General features: G+C 38.5%; 2 protein-coding genes across 3 annotated transcripts in view; one reads left to right on the top strand and one right to left on the bottom strand.

The window, feature by feature from the left end:
* LOC306992573 (uncharacterized protein) overlaps positions 1-20881 on the top strand; it is an 868003-nt gene that overhangs the window by 759077 nt on the left and 88045 nt on the right. The gene's annotated exons all lie outside the window — the stretch shown is intronic.
* LOC306992628 (natural killer cell receptor 2B4-like) lies at positions 336-17031 on the bottom strand. 2 transcript variants are annotated; one of them, XM_079601752.1, is made up of 8 exons: positions 16073-17031; positions 14855-15169; positions 14204-14503; positions 13300-13404; positions 5114-5184; positions 4863-4937; positions 3299-3405; positions 336-3257 (listed from the first exon to the last, which is right to left on the bottom strand). In XM_079601752.1, exons 1-7 carry the CDS (start codon positions 16134-16136, stop codon positions 3319-3321), a joined length of 1017 nt encoding a protein of 338 aa, XP_079457878.1. In that variant the 5' UTR covers positions 16137-17031; the 3' UTR covers positions 336-3257; positions 3299-3318. The 2 variants fall into 2 exon arrangements, with proteins under 2 accessions (XP_079457878.1, XP_079457877.1); XM_079601751.1 differs by having other exon boundaries at positions 337-3405.

Below are 20881 nucleotides of genomic sequence, written 5' to 3'. Positions count from 1 at the left end.
TACATTAACTCATTATAATATGCAAAACTGTTGTTCAATCGTAGCAGTGGGCGTGTACTTCCAAGTCTTCAATGCGGCACGCCCATAAAAACCTGGAGCTAGGCTCAAAACCAGGGTAGAAAATAGCCAATTACTTATTCATTTTGATGTTTTTAAATGTAAAAACCAAGCAAATGTCAAAGCCAGTCCATGACCCCTTTAAGAAAACAACAACTACTAACTAAAGCACTAGTGAGTCACGCCGAAGAGTCCTGAGGTTTGATGATGTCAGTCATCGATTTTCAGATTCATTCAGTCTTTGATCTCAATATTATTGCTTTTAATGCATGTCAATATGAAACTAACCAATGTGGAGTATTTATCATATTCAGAAAAGGCAGAGAGTCTTTTGTTATGGTGGTTTCGCAACTGTTTATTATACAAAAGATGTGTGTATAAAAAATATACATTACCATTCAAAAGTTTGGGATCAACAATATTATTTTAAAGAAACTATTGTTCAGTAGGCCTACAAAGATAAAAATTGACATTAATATTTTAGCAAAAGCGTTCTATTTCAAACTAATTCTGTTATTTTACACTTTCTGCTCATCAAAGAATCCTGACAAATAAAATGTATGACGGTTTCCACAAAAATAGGAAGCAGCGCAACGGTTTTTAACATTGATAATGATCAGACATCAAACCAGCATATGAGAATGATTTCTGAAGGATCATGTGACACTAGCTGCACTCAAAGTTGCAAATTTAACGTATGCGCAAAATTTGAATATAGCGTAAAACATCTGCGGATAAGGCAGTGTTTCCATCCCACGTGTCCAAGAGAACAGTCGTCACTTCCTGGGAAACTGGCGCAAAATATCAATAATTAAAAATGTACGTTTCTGCAATCGGCTCTTTTCCCTCCATCATGTTCTCGTCTAGCGTTCGGATGCTGGTGTTCGGGAACACACTCGTGTGAGGCGCTTCTGGCGTCACCACATCATTCTGATCACACACTTCGACTCGGGCGTTTCAGAAACACCAAACCAACATCTGAGATGCTGCGATGCGATTGGATAACTGGACTAACCAGCGGACCAATCACATCCACTGTAGGGATTATTCGGTGAATGTGTTTCCACCGTAGTGCATGAGAAAGGCGGATGGAAACATCTACTGAAGACTGGAGTAATGATGCTTTGCATCAACGGAATAAATCACTAAAAATATATTACAATAGAAAACAGTTATTTAACTCTTTCCTCGCCATTGACTGATAATCCAAATGATTGTGGCATGAAATGTGATTATTTTCTTATTTATTTGATGTAATGTGAATCTGTCTGTTGTATGTCTTTGTCTCTCATTACTTTGAATTTTTATTCTAATGGCTGGTGAGCCAAAGACAATTTCCCACCTCGGTGGACAATAAATATATATTACTATTGACTGATTTTCCGGCTGTCCGTGTTTTCACTGTTATACGGTAGGGGGCGCTGTGACACATCTTCTGAAACACTGAATCTCCTCGGGCCTCATTTATAACCGTTGCGTACGCACAAAACAGGTCCTGAAAGAGGCGTACGCCACTTCCGACGCATAAGTTGTGATTTATAAAAACAAACTTGACGGGAAAATGTGCGCACCTGCACGCAAACTCTGACCCATGCGTACGGACGTTTTGGAGACGGAGCAGTTTGGCGACCCATGGTGAGCTGGAGTTAAATGTCCTTTTGGTCACTTTTAGACAGAAAATCGAAATAAAATTATACATATACAGAAAGATAATACAAATATAATTTCACTCACCAAGCCTATCACTTGAAGCAAATATCCACACCTTAAATGTCCGCGCCAGCGAGCGCGTTGGGACGTTTAGTGAAACTGACGCATATCTAACGGCAGATGAAGTAAAACTGAAATCTTCATTATGAGTCCTAATCATAAATAGGCTACAGTTTATATAAAACAATGTTTAAACTGTTTTATTTCTGATATAAACATTTAGATTAAATATGCCATTCTCATTAACGGAGTTAAACACTTAAACTACATGACATTTAGGCCAACTGAAAAGTAAAAAAAAAAAAATATATATATATTCAATAAATAGCCTATAAATATTTGTTGTGGATGTGATGCTTTTGTTTCAATGTTTTAACTACAGAGATAATTGCTTATCATGATAATAGCAGATTGTGCAAATATAATGCACAACAAGGTCGATCTGTTTCCATTAAAAATATCAATCAATTAAAAAGACTATTTGCCCAGTGGAAAAGATTGAGAAAAACTTTCTCTGAAATGTATTTTACACTATTTGATTTATTTATTAAAAAACAAAGCAAGGATAGGCTACTAAATGGTTTTTATTAAAGTAATGTGACGGCACATCCGTATTTCATATTTTCCTAATGTACCGTTAAACATGTTATCACGTGGATGAATAATCATATGCAAATGATATGCAGATGAGGTATGCATAATAAAACGAGGCGTTGTAAGCTCCATATATGGTTATTTCGGGGAGGAGACGCATGTGCGCACAATCTTCCGCTGACTGGGATTTATAAAGTGAATCCTGCGCAGGTTCTGGCGTACGCACGGTTTTATAAGTCTGAATATTTTTTTGCGTACGCCATTTTTGGCTTTCGGGCGCACGTACACTTTTAGTAAGGATCCTACGCACAGTTTTATAAATGAGGCCCCAGGTGTAAACACATATGAAAGAGCAGCAGAAATCAAAATGTTGCTTTAATTATGAAACATACACGCATTCAAGTGTTGATCAAAACAATAATGCGTAAAGCAAGAACAGTTTTTGTTTAAAAGCAGAGGCTTTGTTCTTTCTTTAGATATATTGCATGTTCAGATATTCATACAACATGACATTTTTGTGAAAGTGATTTGAACTTTTTTCAAAAAACGCTGGCGGGGAAAGAGTTAAATTGTAATATTTCACAATATTACAGTTTTTACAGTATTTTTGATCAAATAAATGCAGCCTTGTTGAACATGAGAGACTTCTTTCTTGAACATTTTTTAAGCCCAAACTTTTGAATGATGGTGTGTATAAAATAATATAGTGCTGCATTTACAAAGACAATTCTCTTTCATACAAAATATGTTTTCAACATGAAATATTTAACAAAGTACATTTAATGCAAGACTCTACCAGTGCAGAGATAAAAAAAAATAAAAAATAAATGGTCTGTCTGTCTCTCTGTCCGTCTGTCTGTCTGTGTCTCTGACCGTCCGACCGTCTGTCTGTCTGTCTGTCTGTCTGTCTGTCTGTCTGTCTGTCTGTCTGTCTGACTGTCTGTCTGTCTGTCTGACTCACAGGACTTGCTGGTAAGGCGAGGAAGTGCTGGCGCTGACTGGAGGGTGCCGCTGAAAGGTGATTGTGTCATACAGGGTTTGAGGCTGCAGAGGGAGTAAGAGGACGACGTTACAACAGATTACACAGAAATGCTCGCGGTCAACCAGCGTCTCTAAACATGCAGCTGAGATGTTCGTGATTATTACCATACTCGTTTTGCCCACTCTATGCTCCTTCAAACAACAACATGAACTATCGTGTTGTTAAAGGAGAACTCCGGTGCAAAATGAACCTTTGGTCTAATTACACATTGTTACCTAGTCAACCGTTATCTGAGATTTGTTTTCATGATTATCGAATGTAAATAGTTTTATCTCTAAAAACAGTTTAGCCTATAACGCTAGTATAACGCTAGTATATGGGGCATGGAGTAATGACAAATAAAAATCGCTTGTTAATACCACTAACAAGGCTCAAAATAGCCCCACACTAACACGGTAGCATAATGAGGGTCCCTACATGCAAACCGAAGCATTGAGAACTTTGACAGTGTCCAAACAGTTTAATAAGAAGATATTTTATACATACAGTCAACTTCACGTATACAAGCAGAAGCCATCTTGGAAAAACAGTCTCTATCAATCGATCTACGAACCACCGATCCAAATGCGCTGGACCATATGAGATTCTACACAGTTCAGCGCATTTGGATCGGTGGTTCGTAGATCGATTGATAGAGACTGTTTTTCCAAGATGGATTCTGCTTGTATACGTGAAGTTGACTGTATGTATAAAATATCTTCTTATTAAACTGTCTGGACACTGTCAAAGTTCTCAATGCTTCGGTTTGAAGGTAGGGACCTTCATTATGCTACCGTGTTAGTGTGGGGCTATTTTGAGCCTTGTTAGTGGTATTAACAAGCGATTTTTATTTGTCATTACTCTACGCCCCATATACTAGCGTTATACTAGCGTTATAGGCTAAACTGTTTTTAGAGATAAAACTATTTACATTCGATAATCATGAAAACAAATCTCAGATAACGGTTGACTAGGTAACAATGTGTAATTAGACCAAAGGTTCATTTTGCACCGGAGTTCTCCTTTAAGCAACACAAGCAAATGCATATCATAAACCCATTTTATAAGCAAATGCATATTATTTATAAGCAAATGCAAATTATAAATCAATTTTATAAGCAAATGCATATTAAAAACCCATTTTATACGCAAATGCATATTATAAACCCATTTCATAAGCAAATTAATATTATAAACCCATTTTATAAGCAAATTATAAACCCATTTTATACGCAAATGCATATTATAATTTTTTGCATTTTATACGCAAATGCATATTATAAACCCATTTTATACACAAATGCATATTATAAACCCATTTTATACACAAATGCATATCATAAACCCATTTTATAAGCAAATGCATATTATAATTTTTTGCATTTTATACGCAAATGCATATTATAAACCCATTTTATACACAAATGCATATCATAAACCCATTTTATAAGCAAAAAGGATATTAGATGCAAGTACTCACCATGGTTTTTGTGACTTTCAGGTCGTCCACCGTTTCATAAATGGACATCCCGTTTATAACACTTTCAGATCGTTTCTGTAATACAGATTAAATCTGGTTATCTGCAAAAAGTATCTCCCCATTTCTATGCCACAAATTAGGTTTGCATGCATGTAAAATAGAAATGTGTACAAGACATGTAGTGATATAAATGCATCTTGCAGATCCACAGGCAGATTTATGATCCACAAGGGCAGAAATGAGCCGCTCACCTTTGGAAGGCCCTCGGTGTTCACGTCTTCATAAACTGTAATACCACCTTCACTTGCATCTTGTCCTTGTCCTGAAAGTGTGTGAAATCACACGTGAGATCATGGATAAAACGCTTTTCATAAAACGGATAGTTCTGCTCCTTGACTCTGATTGGTTGAGCCGCGTTCAAAGTCATTGTAAATTACTCTACAAACATACTAAATAAATGTTTTTTTTTTTCATATATTTTTGATAAATATATATTAAATAGTTTAAACATATTGAAAAATACATGCAATAATATTTTGCATTAATATATTAAAATATATTGAATAATACAAAAGGAATTACCGCTTTTCACATGTGTGACAATATCTTTACTATGGTACAGTAGTGTGTATTCACGTGTTGCTTTCCCTCAACTGTGTTAAGTTTCTGCAACACCAAGCCTTTGAGCTGCGTTTACGAGAAAAGTTGTGTTGGTATTACTTATTATGCACAATTCACTTCTACATGGTGTTTGAACATAAATGTGTGTTGGCAGTGTTGTGTACACCAACAGGGGGGTCGCGGCCCACAAGGGGGTCCTTAACTTTTTTCTGTTCAAAATGTAAAAAATGTAATGAGCGAGTTCATCATGAATCCATTTTCCAATCCGTGTTTTTGTCTTATCCTGAACCACTGGTACTCCTATAATAAGTGTTTACACTGGGACTATTTTACACTGGTTCGGATCGAGTAGCCCAGGACCTGCGTGACTCGTCATAGACGTTCACAGAGAGAAGTAGTTCCGGCTACAATGTTCTTCCGAAAGACGCATTATTCTGTTAATAAACGCTTATTATTTATATATATTATATATAGGTTTATTATCACTCACTATAGCGCCAAAAGCGTCAAAAATAAAGCCTCACATTGATAAAGCCTCACAAATAACATGAAAGTATTGAGGCCCCAGACAGCAGTCATTTAGTAATAGCCTATATTCTTTCTTTTTTTACCTACACACCAGTGTGAATATTTTTGTTATTGCATTTCAAATAGGGCCAATTAGGCTACTCCTAGGCTTACCCCTCATTTACACTGCATACGTGTGCGGCGCATTACGGCTGCGACACGGCTACCGGAGCTGATCGCGCCCATTCTAGTCAATGCTTGTGTTTACACCGGCCGCGACGCGGCGCGTTTCAGAAGCTTCCCAGAAGCGGCTCTCCGCGCCGCTTCGCTAAATATAGGGATGTTCGCCGGAGTCAAATGTGACGTCACGATATGGGCGTGGTCGCGAACTGGTTGGCAGAAAGAACCAAAACATGTCGCAGACTCGCAGCAGTCTACCTGTGTTTTGTCAGCATATGCTAATTATTTGTCCGAAGAACCAAAAAAGAGATATAAGGTTAAGCTTTTATATAACCAGGGTTCATGTTCTCTGCCTGATCAATATCACCTGAGTGAGAATTGGAGCAAAAGCCCGGACACATGGCCAGATTTGACATTCGGCGACATCTATCTGTATCTCATCGACACGCCATCTATGTTTACCAGAGAGTCGATGAAGGCGTACAAATCTTTAGATGCCTATAAATTAAGTAATAATTACGAATATTACTTGTTGTAACTAAGGATAACTGGTAAATATGTTACAACTAGAGTAAAAATACAGGTGTAATTTATCCATGGGCTATATTCAAAATTATCTTACCTCTGATATATAACATTGGTTAACATATACGTAAAATGTATGAATGAAAATACAATAATTTGCCATTAATTTATAAGGGTATGTCAGTGTTATTATACTTCCATTGCTCAGTCACAGCATGCACAAAAAGTTATGTAAACAAACACTTTGACACGTCTTCCGCGGTATTTTGTACAGTTATTCATTGATTAATTAACCCATCAATGCGATAGAACCTACTAGTAACATTTATTTACAAAATTAGTTTTAATTTTTAACGCAAAATGTAGGTAGCAGACGCGATCGTGGTCCGCTGGCTCCCATTGTTTTCCGCTGGGTATAGACGCCTAATTGCAGAAATTCAAAGCTTTCATTCTTGATTCAGGCTGTTTAGGTACGCGGTAGAAGCTCTTGGCGTTATTACTCTTATCGAACCTGTTAACACAGCCGATCACAAAGCACGATACAACCATTTTCTTCTGTGTTTGCGCTGCGCTTTAAGCGGTCATTACTGTTCTTCTGCCAACCAGAGCGCGTCGTGACGTCACGGCGAAGATCCCTATAGGCGCCTAGTCTATTTTTGACGGACGCGCGTCCAAGACGCACCGGAAATACAAAATAAAAGTAAAACAACCCTGTCAATTTAAAAATAAACACCATTTGCAGACTCCCAATTGTATTGCACACCAATATATTCTTGGTAGAAACCATTGACTGTAAGCTAGAAACCCAAAAATCAAGAAAAAACACGTCGGACAGGCAAATCACGTGGTCTCGCGCATCCAGTCGCTTCGCTTCTGAAATGCTCCTGGTGTGAGTTGTCACCGCGTGGAGGACGGAATAAAACCATGTCGGAGCCGTAATGCGCCGCACAGGTATGCTGTGTAAATGAGGGGTTACTGTTATTGTATTTTCAATATTATAGGCTATTATTTGTGCATAAACATATCTGGTTATAGTAAACATACCGTTTGTTTGAAAACAACATATTTTGTCATTCTTGCTGCAAGCTTACAAGAGCGATAACATCACTAAATGTGAAGGGGGGCCCTAAAATATTTTCTTGGGAAAAAGGGGGTCTCAGACAAAAAAAGGTTGGGAACCACTGGTGTACACAACCACCCAATAATGATAAAGATCCACCCAGTCCTCTTTTTTTAATCCCCATAAATCATAAGCAGTGTTTTAGAATAAAGCCGCCTTTCCACTGCACACGACAAACCGGACCGGACATCACTGGTTTCCAGCGGAGAGTCGTACGTGAAATTTCAGATCCGATTTGAGCTTCAGAAGCGTTGAAATATTAAAAAATAAATAACTTCTGCGGCTAGTATGCGGCCGGATGTGATGTATTATAATCAAAACTATGAGCGTGAAGCTAAAATTATCAATATTTTAACGTTATTCTGTAAACCCCTTTTTCTGTAAAATGGTGGTTATTAATAATTATGGGTTATTTTTATTATTTTTAAATAAATATTTATATTGATTAGCTCTATAAAATTGACTGTTTTTATTTTAAATGTATTGAGGGTCATTTGTTTTGTGTGGATATTTTCATGCATGCATTACATTCATTAAAATCATTAATTTTACGGTGTGAATGAGCCCGTTTCACATGTGCTGCGTTTGCTGTGTGCAACCGGCCCGCGCCTGTACCACAAACACACACTCACTATTCTCACTACATTCTAATTCAAATCCAGAAGTAACTTTTATTTTAAAAAAGTTGTGTCATTGCCGAGGTGGAGCAGTGCAAGTGATATATTTAGTATGTCAAGAAGAGTAAACACCTCTATGGCTTTACTGAGAAATTTGATGTATAAATTTAGTTGCCGGCTGGATAATTATCATAATGTTATTATTATTCTGTTGTCAAACCCTAAGCAAAGTGTGGTGCGATACCAGTCATCTGTGAGAAAGTATTGGCATTATTGCCCATTTTAAATGTTTTGTATTGTATGTAATGTGTTTGTTTTCTCTCTAATGGACCTTGAGTCTGGAAATAAAGTTGAATTAATTAATTGCGATTCTCTTTGTACACATATACACTCTTTAAAAGACATATTCACGTTTAAACACCATTGAAACAACCTAATTTTCAATGCATTATGTTTATAGATTATATATTAAGTTGCTCAACCAAGTGGTAACATATTTAACCATGTACTTATTTTAAAATCGTAAACATTTTAAATTATAACTTAAAATTGACAAAAACAGCAGACTCATGCACCCTTAAAGTGATAGATCACCCAAAAATTAAAATTAGTCATCCTAGGTGTATATGACATTCTTCTTTCAGACGAATAAAAATGGAGTTAAATAAAAAAAATGTCCTGGCTCTTCCAAGCTTTATAATGCCAGTGATCGACTGCATATTTTGTCCTGTATAAAGTGCATCCATCCATGATAAAAGTTCTCCACACGGCTCCGGGGGTTAATAAAGGCCTTCTGCAGCGAAGCGATACGTACGTGTAATAAAAATATCCATATTTATAACTTTATAAAGTAAAATAACTAGCTTCCGGCAGACGGCCGTACAGATCGATTTACGGCGAAAGAGAAGCGACGCATGACATATTGACGAACGCGGAAGCGCAGAGGATAGAGCAAAACAAAACATCGGTCACAAATTACAAGTCTAAAACAAGAATTTTTAAAGAAATGTTGGAGGAGCTTGAGTTAAGCATCATAACTTACGCTACTCCTACATCTACGTCACACATCGTCAAGCGTTACTCTTCTGGTGTAAGTCGATGTGTACGGCCGTCTGCCGGAAACTCGTTATTTTAGTCCATAAAGTTTTAAATATGGATATTATTCTTAGACAAAGCATCGCTTCACTTCAGAAGGCCTTTATTTACCCCCGGAGCCGTGTGGAGCACTTTTATAATGAATGGATGCACTTTTATGGACATCAAAACAGAAACGGACATTCACTGCCGTTATAAAGCGTGGAAGAGCCAGGACATTTTTTTATTTACCGTATTTTCCGGACTATAAGTCACACTTTTTTTTATAGTTTTGCTGGTCCTGCGACTTATAGTCAGATGCTTATATATCAAAATGAATTCATACTGACTGAGATGAACCATGAGAAAACATTACGGTCTACAGCCGCGAGAGGGCGCTCTAGTTGGCGGAGTTGTTCAGAAGCGACACAGAGGAAGAATTCGATGGATTCAGTGTTGAGGAGTGAGATCGGGAGCTTGGTGAACTTGCTGACCGGAAACTTGCTGGACTCGCTGGCTAATGTTAATTTAGCCTATTCAGCCTCCCAGATATATGTTCTTTATGCTATTGTGTAGGGTTTCCCGCAGAAAATGTGTTAGTTAAGGTGTAACGTAACTTTGTGTTAGCCTACGTGTCGCCACCATACACATCAGCATAAATTCTCTTGATAAATTATTTGTTATTAAAGCATTAACATCCACAATCCACTGTTAATTTAACATAAAAGCAAGCAGGCATGTCATGGTTTGCCATGACTGAATGCGCGCTCACTTAATAATTCCTAAAAAGTTGACATCAGTTCATCGCGATCTCACACATCTCTGTTATTATCAATGAAGCTGCTGACTGCATAATGAATCTTTCATAATATCTTTTATAATCAGAGGATTTACCAGCATGCATAATTCAGCACTGAACAGAAAGTCAGTTTTGATCGGTGAGGGGATTCTCTCTTAAATGCTTCTGATTGGCCATTGCGTTCAAGAAATCAACACATATGTCTGTGATTGGCTACATCGCTCAACGCTGCAAACATGTTACAAATAGAAACTAGAGGCAGTAGACCAGGCCGAGTCACGGCTGCGACACAATGAGCTGGTGGGGGCAGTGGCATCTGGACGGGCAGGACTCGGGAGCAATCCAAGACCTAGGTTTAACAAGGCCCAGGGAAAGGAAAGGCGACAGCTGATCCAAGATGAGGTCCGAGCTGGGGTGGAAGAAGCCCGCTGCAGTAGGACAGTAGGGATGCGGCAGCAGGGGGCATGGACCCGATGGGAGCAGGTGGTAGACCAGAAGATATCGTGGACAGAATTGTGGAAGTCTGAGCCACACCGGATCAAATTCCTGGTTCAATCTGTCTATGATGTCCTCCCCAGTCCATCCAATCTCTTCCGCTGGGGCCTGGCAGACACACCACTGTGCCCACTCTGCCAGAGAGGAGGATCATTGGAGCACATCTTGAGCTCCTGCCCAAAAGCACTGGGAGATGGGCGCTACCGTTGGCGCCACGACCAAGTACTGAGGGTTATTGCAGAGGTCATCAGTACTGGAATCGCCTGCAGTAGACACCAGCAACCAGCAAGACAGACCTGAAGCAATCAGGGGGGCTGCTCGCAACAGCAAAGGACTGGCAGCTGAAGGTCGACAGCTCAAATTCCCAGGAAACATCGCAGTGACCACGATCAGGCCAGACATTGTCCTGGTGTCAGAAACAACAAAGCAAGTGGTCCTGCTGGAGTTGACTGTTCCCTGGGAAGACCGGATGGAGAAGGCATTTGAGAGGAAGAAGGCCAAGTACGAGGAGCTGGCAGGCGAATGCCGAAGCAGGGGGTGGAGGACCCGATGCAATCCCATCGAGGTCGGGTGCAGAGGATTCGTCGGCCAGTCACTCATCAGGGCCCTCAAGATGCTTGGAGTGAAGGGACTGCACATCAGGAAAGCCGCCAAGAACATCACGGATGCCGCCGAAAAGGCGTCAAGATGGCTGTGAATCAAGCGGGGCGATCCGTGGATCATACAAGCTACTCAGACACAAGCCAGGGTCTGATCAACCCTGGCTGGGTCGCCTGGGCGAGGGTGTATGATGTTGTGAGACCCGGAACACCCAATGAACCCAGGATACATCACTGATGATGTGTCTGAGTTGCACCAGAGGTGTATTTCAAGAACTATTCATAGATATTTATATTTAATAATTTTATTCTCCCGCAGCCCGCACACACATAGTGAGTGCATCAGGCTACCGCCCGCGCTCGCACTCGGCCATCAAATCTAGTCCCGCGCCGCACGTCTCTAGATCACGGGTCCGGCCCGAGTATAGCGGCGGGAAATATCGGGCTCGGGAGAATCTAAGCTCTAAACAGGACAGAGTAACATCACTCATATACTTTTTGTTGACGACGTAGTTAAGGCGCCAGGCGTGTGTTGCTTAGGCGGCCAAAGTGCTGCGGGAAACCCTGTGTTACGCTAACATACTGGACACCTATTCAGCCTGTTGTTCTGTGTGCTGTTGTGCAGCTGAATAAATTGCCTTTCCAGATTAAATGTCTGTTCTTGGTCTTGGATTTTGTGAAATTTCTAAATAAATGCGACTTATAGTCCAGTGTGACTTATATATGTTTTTTTTTTCTCTTCATGACGCATTTTTTGACTGATGCGACTTATAGTCCGGAAAATACGGTAACTCAGATTGTATTCGTCTGAAGGAAGAATGTCATATACACCTGGATGGCTTCAGGGTGAGTAAATCATGTAATACCAACACAACTTTCCTTGTAAACGCAGCTCAAATACTTTGTGTAGCAGAAACATAAATCAATTATGTGAAAGTAACTCATGTGAAAAGACATTAGTGTAACGATGTATTGTCACATATTTTTCAGTACATTTAAACCATTTAAAGGAACACTCTTTTTGGGACTTTAGCCTATTCAACTTATCCCCCAGAGTTAGATAAGTCCATACATACCTTTTTCATCTCCGTGCGTGCTAAAAGTCTGTTTGACGCACCCACCGCTAGCCTAGCTTAGCACAAAGACTGGATGTAAATGGTTGCAGCTAGCATACTAATCCAAAAAAGTGACAAAATAACGCAAACATTTTCCTATTTACATGTTGTGATTTGTATAGTCACAGAGTGTACAAAAAACAAAGTCATATGAGACACAGACATATTTTAACCGTATAAATACTGGGAACTATATTCTCTGAAGGCGAAGCACTGCTACTTGGGCGGAGTGATAACCGCAGCACCTGAGACGCGCCGTGGTGAGGAGCAGAGAGTTCGTTCAGAGCGCGTCTCAGGTGCGCTGCGGTTATCACTCCGCCCTATATTCAGGGGATATAGTTCCCAGTATTTATACGGTTAAAATATGTCTGTGTCTCATGTGACTTTGTTTTTTGTACACTCTGTGACTATACAAATCACAACATGTAAATAGGAAAATGTTTGCGTTATTTTGTCACTTATTTGGATTAGTATGCTAGCTGCAACCATTTACATCCAGTCTTTGTGCTAAGCTAGGCTAGCGGTGGGTGCGTCAAACAGACTTATAGCACGCACGGAGATGAAAAAGGTATGTATGGACTTATCTAACTCTGGGGGATAAGTTGAATAGCCTAAAGTCCCAAAAAGTCGGAGTGTTCCTTTAATACACTGATCATAAATATATGGAAATATATTCTGAAATATATGGGTAAAACCCATTTAGCCTAGTAAACCACGGTTTCTTTGGGCTTATTGGTTTAATAACTTCTACTGTGTGTGTTCATGACCACACGTGCTCAACACACCTGTGCGCTTCTTCATCCTGCAGAACACGGCGAGGCTTCCACCGAGTATGACGACAGCGACGACCCCGACGCCGACTGCGATCAGCACATACTTCAGATCAAACCCTGCATCACAAGAAACAAAATCAACCATCGAATTTACAAATACCAAACGTAATTTACATATTACAAAACCTGTATGATAAAAACTGAGCTCATTATTTGAAGGCGAGAGAGGACCAGGCCTGGGACATTTTACAGTGTGTTTGTTACATTTATAAAACGCTGTTTAGTTTTGCTTTATCAATAAACTATGTTAGAAATTTTTATTTGTTTTTTCTGCCTCTTTCTTTTCTGAACTGTAACTTTGTTACAATAGTAAATAAACCTGTAAACAAAAGCTTCAAATAGTGCGACAGCATTTCCCCCGAACTAACTAACATTCTGTCAAGGTTCTCTCAAAGTTATAAACAAACGTTCTTCCTTCCAGTAACGTTGATAAAATGTTCGTTCAAAGTTATCTGGTTTTTAATAATGTTCTCAAAACATTATGTACAACACAAAAATTTCTACGTTTTTTTTTTCTTAAACGTTTTAGTTGGATTTAGTTGCATTTTTTTAAATGCTATACTACTCGTTTCAGAATGTTCATGTTCTTAAAAATAACATTCCCGGAATGTTTGCAGAAAATATCAAATGGAATGTTTTCTTTGTTCCAACATTCGTATAAACAAACATTTTTAGATTTTTTAATTTTTTAGCTAACTTAATGGGAACATTAAAAAAACAGGCCTATTTGTTGTTAGCTTTGTTGTCCTTTTGGTTTCCAAGAAAATGTATGTTTCTTCAGAGTATAAAATGGTTACCGGTAATCACCGGTTTTAATCCATATAGAATTTAAGCAAATCAGTATTTTAATGCAAACCTCTACCCGGTGACACTTTTGAATCCTCAGATTTCTCTGTGCACACTACAGTCAGGTTAGTGTGCTTGGCGCTGACGGTGTTGTTGGCGGTGCAGGAGACTGTAGCGCTCTCTGTTGGATGGAGGCTGATGCTCTGGTTCTGTCCAGTCCTGACCAGATCTCCAGTCTTGACCAGATCTCCAGTCCAGCTGTAGGAGGGATTCGGGTCACCGGACGCCAGACACCGAAGATGAAACGCACAGATGTTTTGTGACTCCTGCCAGGAATGATTGAGCTCAATCTGTACATCTCGGATGAGATCTGAAGGAGAATAATAACATACAAAAGTCAATTATATTTACATTTTGAAAATAAAAGTAATTTTTTGGCATCTATGGTTCCATGAAGAATCTTTCCATTGTAAAAAAGCTTATTTTAAAAAATATATATATATGGTGGAAATAAGTTATTTACAGTAGAACGGTTCACTGGAAGATTCTTCTGACATCACGGGGGAAAATTCCCTTTTTTAAATCATTAATTGTAAAGGTGTACGGTTTCCTTCATAAAGGAACTATTTAACTTCAGCTAAAGGACTATAAACTCCAGTTCTTGAATGTGTGTGTGTGTTTCCTAACTGCATTGACAGGATGAATATCAAGTTAAACTCACCATGAACATGCAGCACAAAGACTTTTGTTGGAAGTTGACCAGATTTTCCTACCGCAACAATAGAGAATCTTCCAGAATCCTGCAGTTCCAGGGCTTCTATTGTTATACTAATATTGCCCTTAAACATCTTTAACCGTCCATGAAATAATGGAGGATTCACCCGTTTGATCTGATCTTTGTCATACTCAGCAAAATCATTTCCATTATATGTCCACTGCACATCAAGACCTTCTTTTGGATAATCAGCAGTTAAATCCAGTGAGTCTCCGACAGCTTTGTGCAGATGAACACCTGGCTCTGGATCAGCTCGTGACCCTACAACACACAACAAACACCTCTGCTTACAAATCATCACACAATCATGTCATATTTTTCACATTCAACATAAGATGAGAAATGAGAAAAAGGGAACAGAGATGCAAATGTTAAATAGACCATCATAAGAAGCTGACAGTATTTGAGTTGAGGGTTTTCAATCATCAGACCATCTCACACTTCTCACTAATTCACTCTTTTCTTCTTAAGAACTTCAGCTCAGCAAAGCCAGTGTGAAGAATAACTTTATTAACACCAGATATCTGAATATCAGACTCCAGCGCATGATGGCCTGTGATGTATTTTTGCACATTGACTCATGATTTGCATTTTCGGCTCATCGGTTCGGGTGTCCATTCTCGCTCTACAAAGGAAGTGCTTAACACCGCCTCCACCCACTGACAGTTTCTAGGTTATTTATTTACTCTCCACCATCACCTCAACAGTGCCCATGTTTTAGAAATAGGGCACATTTTGTCGTCATATTCTTCCATAGCACTGAATGACAAGTGAACTTAAAACCCTGAAATAACATGTTTTATTAATGCAACAGAATAACGGTCTCTTACATTTGGCCACTTTCTCTAAAGATAAGACTTGAGGTTTCCTGAGTTACACTTTTCTCACCGATGAAACACAGATAAGACTTAAACACAACATGATCATTTGCCTCTAAATAAGGGTAACATACATTTCAACTTATAAAATCCTTTTAAAACATGCATTGCGGTAAACATACGTAGTAACTTGAACTAACTGTGTATTAATTATGTAACAATGTCAAACAGATTTACATACATATACATCAACAAGTTCTTTCAGATGCAAATTAATCCCCTATACACACCAAACACAAATAAGGAAGTACAGCCTGTTGAGACAGATGTTTCTCAATGTACTCACCCTGGAGAAGGAAAAGCAGGAGAACTGCTAAAGTGGAGCAACAGGACTCTTGGAAGATGTTCATGTCCGGGCGTTTAGACGACAGACTGAGGCATCAGAGGAAGACAGAAGAGAAAAAGAAGAGATAAATGACTTCCTCACACCGACCGCTTCGAGACGAGTCTCAGTGTGTGTACATTTACCCGCTGTCCTTCTGACACACACAAGTGCCAACACACACAACACAACACGACCTCTGAGAGACGCCTCCTTGAAAGATGCGCTGAGCTGTAGGGGCTTTGCGGTCTGTGTGTCTGTCTGCACCTCCCACTCAGTGTTAGTGCACGAACAACAGCTTCACTGCTGTATATGGAGGTGAACATGCGTCACTGAGAGCAAAAGTCCGGGCACCTCAACAGGAGCGAAAGTGAAGTGAAATTCCAGTTGGAATAAGGAAGTTAGAAAAAAAGAGATTCGCTTTGTCAAAGATGCTTTGCGTTCCTGTGTCTGTGAGAGAATGATATGAGTTTCCACTTTGCATATAGCTATTGGTCCACATCAAGCTGGTGAACCACAAACTAACCTCAACCACACCATTGCATGCCAGACAAGCGACTTGTGCCATTTTCTCAGCGTCTTTTTCAAAAGAGAAGGCATACGAAATGTGCATTTGTTCAATGCATATGTGCAAAGACACATCCTTTGTTGTTTACGCATCAGAATAGTCCGTTATTTTAGGCTGTGCGGGACATTACAGAGCAGCTGAGCTGAGGAAGTGAAACTCACATCGACAAGAGGTTTTAGTTCTAATGGAAAGTATTACTCAGCTGGTCAGCAGAAGAGTCAGGGAAACTCACTTACTTACTGGAAACACAGGTTTCAGCACAAAAACAGGAAAAGCCATTGCATCACATTGAGCAGTGGACTGACTGACTTTATAACTGTGCATCCAGGGTTTTTTTCTGAGGGAAAAGAGGAGGAGAAGGATAGTGATAGTGCACTGATGTGGCCACTGCGCCATCTTGTGATGCGATGATGATGTGCAACAGTTAACAACTCACTCGTAGTACCCCAGAGTGCAGTCTGGACGATGGGGCGGGGCGACACTTTGGGGCGGGGTTACACGTGTCGCTCCGCCCACCCCCAATTTAATTGGCTTATTATACAGCAATCTTATTGGGCTGATTCAAGCCTGAGCATGCGCATTCTTTATGTACTATTTTTGTGAAAGATTTGTCCATATTAAAGAAATATTAAATGCTAACTATAATCGTATATTATCGGTTTACCATGGTAATTTTAGTTAAGATCTATTGGATAATGTTTTATTGTTAAGACACAGAATAGACAAAGTTATTGTTTAAAAACGAAAGCTTGGTGACAGCCGACAGCACCATTTCATATTTCCACCAGGTCGGTCGGTGGATCAGCTCAAACTCTGGATTTTACGCAAATTATGATAAATCGCTGTATTAAAGGAAAGACATCGGACAAACCCGGACGCAAGCAGCTGATTTTAGTGCTCTGATTTTTTAGCACGACCGTTTTTTGTTGATTTTTTAACGAGATTTGTTCTCCAATGCTTGCATTTTTTGGCACAAAAAGTTTAATGGCAAACACATATTTCCTTGTTGTTTACCTGTTAAAAATAGTTTCAAATATTAACACTGGCATAGGCTATATCTGTAGCCTAACTATTTAAAAAAATCACCGCTGTAAATCTGTGCATATAGGCCTATAGCCTAACAGCCTACTTCAAATAGCTTATTCATATACCTACTTACTTAAATTGAGCACATAAATAATCATATTTGCTATAGATCGACATAATAATATCTGTTTTAGTATTATTTTTTTCCCACTTTTCAGCACTGCAGGTTTTTAAATTCCCATTGTACGCAAAAAAAAAAAAAATACACACACACACAAAAAAAAAAACAATGGCCAGGGCTTGTTTTATTTGGTAGCCTATTATTGTCTTATTTGTCACTTTCGGAACTGTGTCTTACTGAATTACAGTGAATTATCATCATGTAGTGTAAAACCCCGAGTTTATTTATAATGGAAAAATGAAGAAGCATATATTAATTATGTAAAATGTCGCAGCACTGCATGACATTCGGAAAATATTACTATCAGCTTAATAGGCGATCTCTCCTTGCAATGCTAGTAATTTAATGCAGTCATGATCATTGCTCACTTAAAGTGCCATTGACTTATCTGCTGGGTAAATTAATAAATATAATTTAGCTAAATCTAAAACATCGTATGATTTATATCAGCAACATATTTATTTATTTCGCCCAGCTCTAAAACGGCTCAATATGAATGCTTAGGCCTATATTACTGTTTGTAAAGCTGCTATAAAACGATGTGAATTGAGCGCTATACACATTTTTTTTACTTCACTTGATATAGACCTAGGTATCGTGGCCACGAATGAAGAATTCGTTCCCCATATTTAGCAGCACACGGCGGTCTGCCTTGAAGGGATTGTTATTGTTTGTTGTACAGTAACTTCATTTAACTTATTAAGTCGTATTAAGTTACTAAAAACATTATTTAATTGATCATTACTGAAATCGCCATGCGACAACGTAGTAGCCTACGGCCAAACTACGCGAAACTGCGTAGATAGAAGATCATTAATAAACTCGTACATAAAGGAATGCGCATGCTCATGCCTCAAGTGTGATTCTACTCCAATAAGATTGCTGTATTATAAACCAATGAAATTGTTGGTAGGCGGAGCGACACGTGTCGCCCCGCCCCAAAGTGTCGCCCCGCCCCATCGTCCAGACTGCACTCTGGGGTTACTCACTCACTGGGGGGTGGGACTTTTGTGGACACCAGCACTCAATGCAGGGTTAAAGGAAATTAAATAGCAGACCCAGCCAACACAGCCATGTGGGGCCCACATGAGTTTGACCTGGGCTATCTAACTGGGACCCAGACAGTTTTGTCCTCGGTTTCCATGGTGGCCCCACATGGGTTTGCCCAGATGAATTGAACACTGCTCAGTGTGCACACTACAGGCTGTTAAATGTAACACTGATCAGTGTTGGTGTTAATGAGGTAATTAAGTGATTGAATAATGATTGAGCATTAGTGATGAACACCTGCTGTTAACAAGCAGAATCACTGAAGGAAAGAGAAACACAACTACTTCCAGCCACAGCCTTAGATGAAATCAACTGAAGATAAAATACACTAAATCTCTCAGGATCTGATTAAACAACTCCACAAACAGCATTACCAGCTTCACTTATTACTAACCAGGTTGACTTTATTTCTGGTAGACGTCTAAATAAGTTCTTATTGAGATTTAACAGAGGTTAAGATGTTGATGATTTATTGAAAATAATAGTTTGGTTTGATGCCACCATTATGGTGAACAGCGTTTGCTTTAGTTGGGATCTTGACTTTTTAACATTAGTTTTACTCTGCTCAGTTGTATCTGATTGTCATGTTAGGAACAGCAAGAGAAAATGCATTCAGATGCTATAAGCTGATTGATGATTAAAGTCTAATCATCATGCAATGTAAAAAATAAATTATATATATAATATTATTACTTAATTTAACAAATTAGAATTGAGTAATAATTAATCAAGTTAATTCCTTAATTGTTAACCATTTAAAATGAGTAAAATTTACAAAATATATGTTATTTGCCAACATTGAAGACACCTGATGTTAACAAGCAGAATCACTGAAGGAGAAAACCATAATTAAAGTCACCATTATGGAGAGGAATGCGTGTTTTAGTTGGGCTCTTCACCCTTAAATTATTAACTTTAAGTTTTTTTGGCTGCTGTACATGAGTTATAACAGCCAGATGAACAAACGGTGATCTGATGGTGTTGGTTGTGTTTTAACATAATCATTATTTCACAATCATTTGACCTGAATCACTGAACTCAAATGGAGTCCAGTTTATGAGTTAAGTTAACTTTATTAACTATAGAAGTACGGGCATTGTACTACCATTGTACTATTGTAATATTTTTAACTTTTACAAGGTAATCCAAATAATTTCTAAAAAGTTTCTCTTGTACAAAAAAAAAAAAAAAACACAGATATCATGAATAAGCCTGTGAATCTTAACAATGGTGACATTTGTAAAGCATGTTGCAGTGCATTCTGGGTTGCTCAATCAAAACTCATTCATGGCTCCCATCATGCATTGCTGCATGAATAAATAATGAGCTTATGATCAGAGGTTGTCACCATTGCTGAGATTCATACACTAAATATTGATGTCTGTGTGCGCCTAAAATAAAAACACATATATTTTTTATTAGTTCAACGTTTCTATTTGTTCTTCTGGCTGTTATAACTCATGTACAGCAGCCAAACAAAACTTAAAGTTAATAATTTAAGGGTGAAGAGCCCAACTAAAACACACACTCATCTCCATAATGGTGACTTTAATTATGGTTTTCTCCTTCAGTGATTCTGCTTGTTAACATCAGGTGTCTTCAATGTTGGCAATAACATATATTTTGTAATTTTTACTCATTTTAATTGGTTAACATTTAAGGAATTAATTTGATTAATTATTACTCAATTCTAATTTGTTAAATTTAATTAATAATATTGCTTGTAATCTGTTGCCTCATTTTTATTAATTAGATATAAATAAAATCTATGTTTTCATTTTTACAGTGTTTAACTCACTAAAATTCTGAGTTTTTTATGGGTGATATGTTATTTTTTTTTTGTTTTCTTGTTGTGATTCTACAGCAAGAATTTCAGTATATTTTTATCAGAACATCAAATGATTCTTAAAACACCATTATATTTGTATCATCAATCAGCTTATAGCAT

This window comes from Phoxinus phoxinus, assembly GCF_949152265.1.
Source record: "Phoxinus phoxinus genome assembly, chromosome: 2".
In the NCBI taxonomy this organism is placed as follows: domain Eukaryota; kingdom Metazoa; phylum Chordata; class Actinopteri; order Cypriniformes; family Leuciscidae; genus Phoxinus; species Phoxinus phoxinus.
The sequence above is the reverse complement of the archived record's forward strand: the minus strand, read 5'-3'. Positions and strand labels throughout refer to the sequence as shown.

Excerpts from the sequence above, each read along its gene's own strand:
- LOC306992628 (XM_079601752.1), bottom strand. The coding sequence starts at position 16,136 with ATGAACATCTTCCAAGAGTCCTGTTGCTCCACTTTAGCAGTTCTCCTG. Across the intron at positions 15,170-16,072 it reads CCTGCTTTTCCTTCTCCAGG|GGTCACGAGCTGATCCAGAG; the intron begins GTGAGTACATTG and ends TGTGTGTTGTAG. Across the intron at positions 14,504-14,854 it reads CTTTGTGCTGCATGTTCATG|ATCTCATCCGAGATGTACAG; the intron begins GTGAGTTTAACT and ends ATTCTCCTTCAG.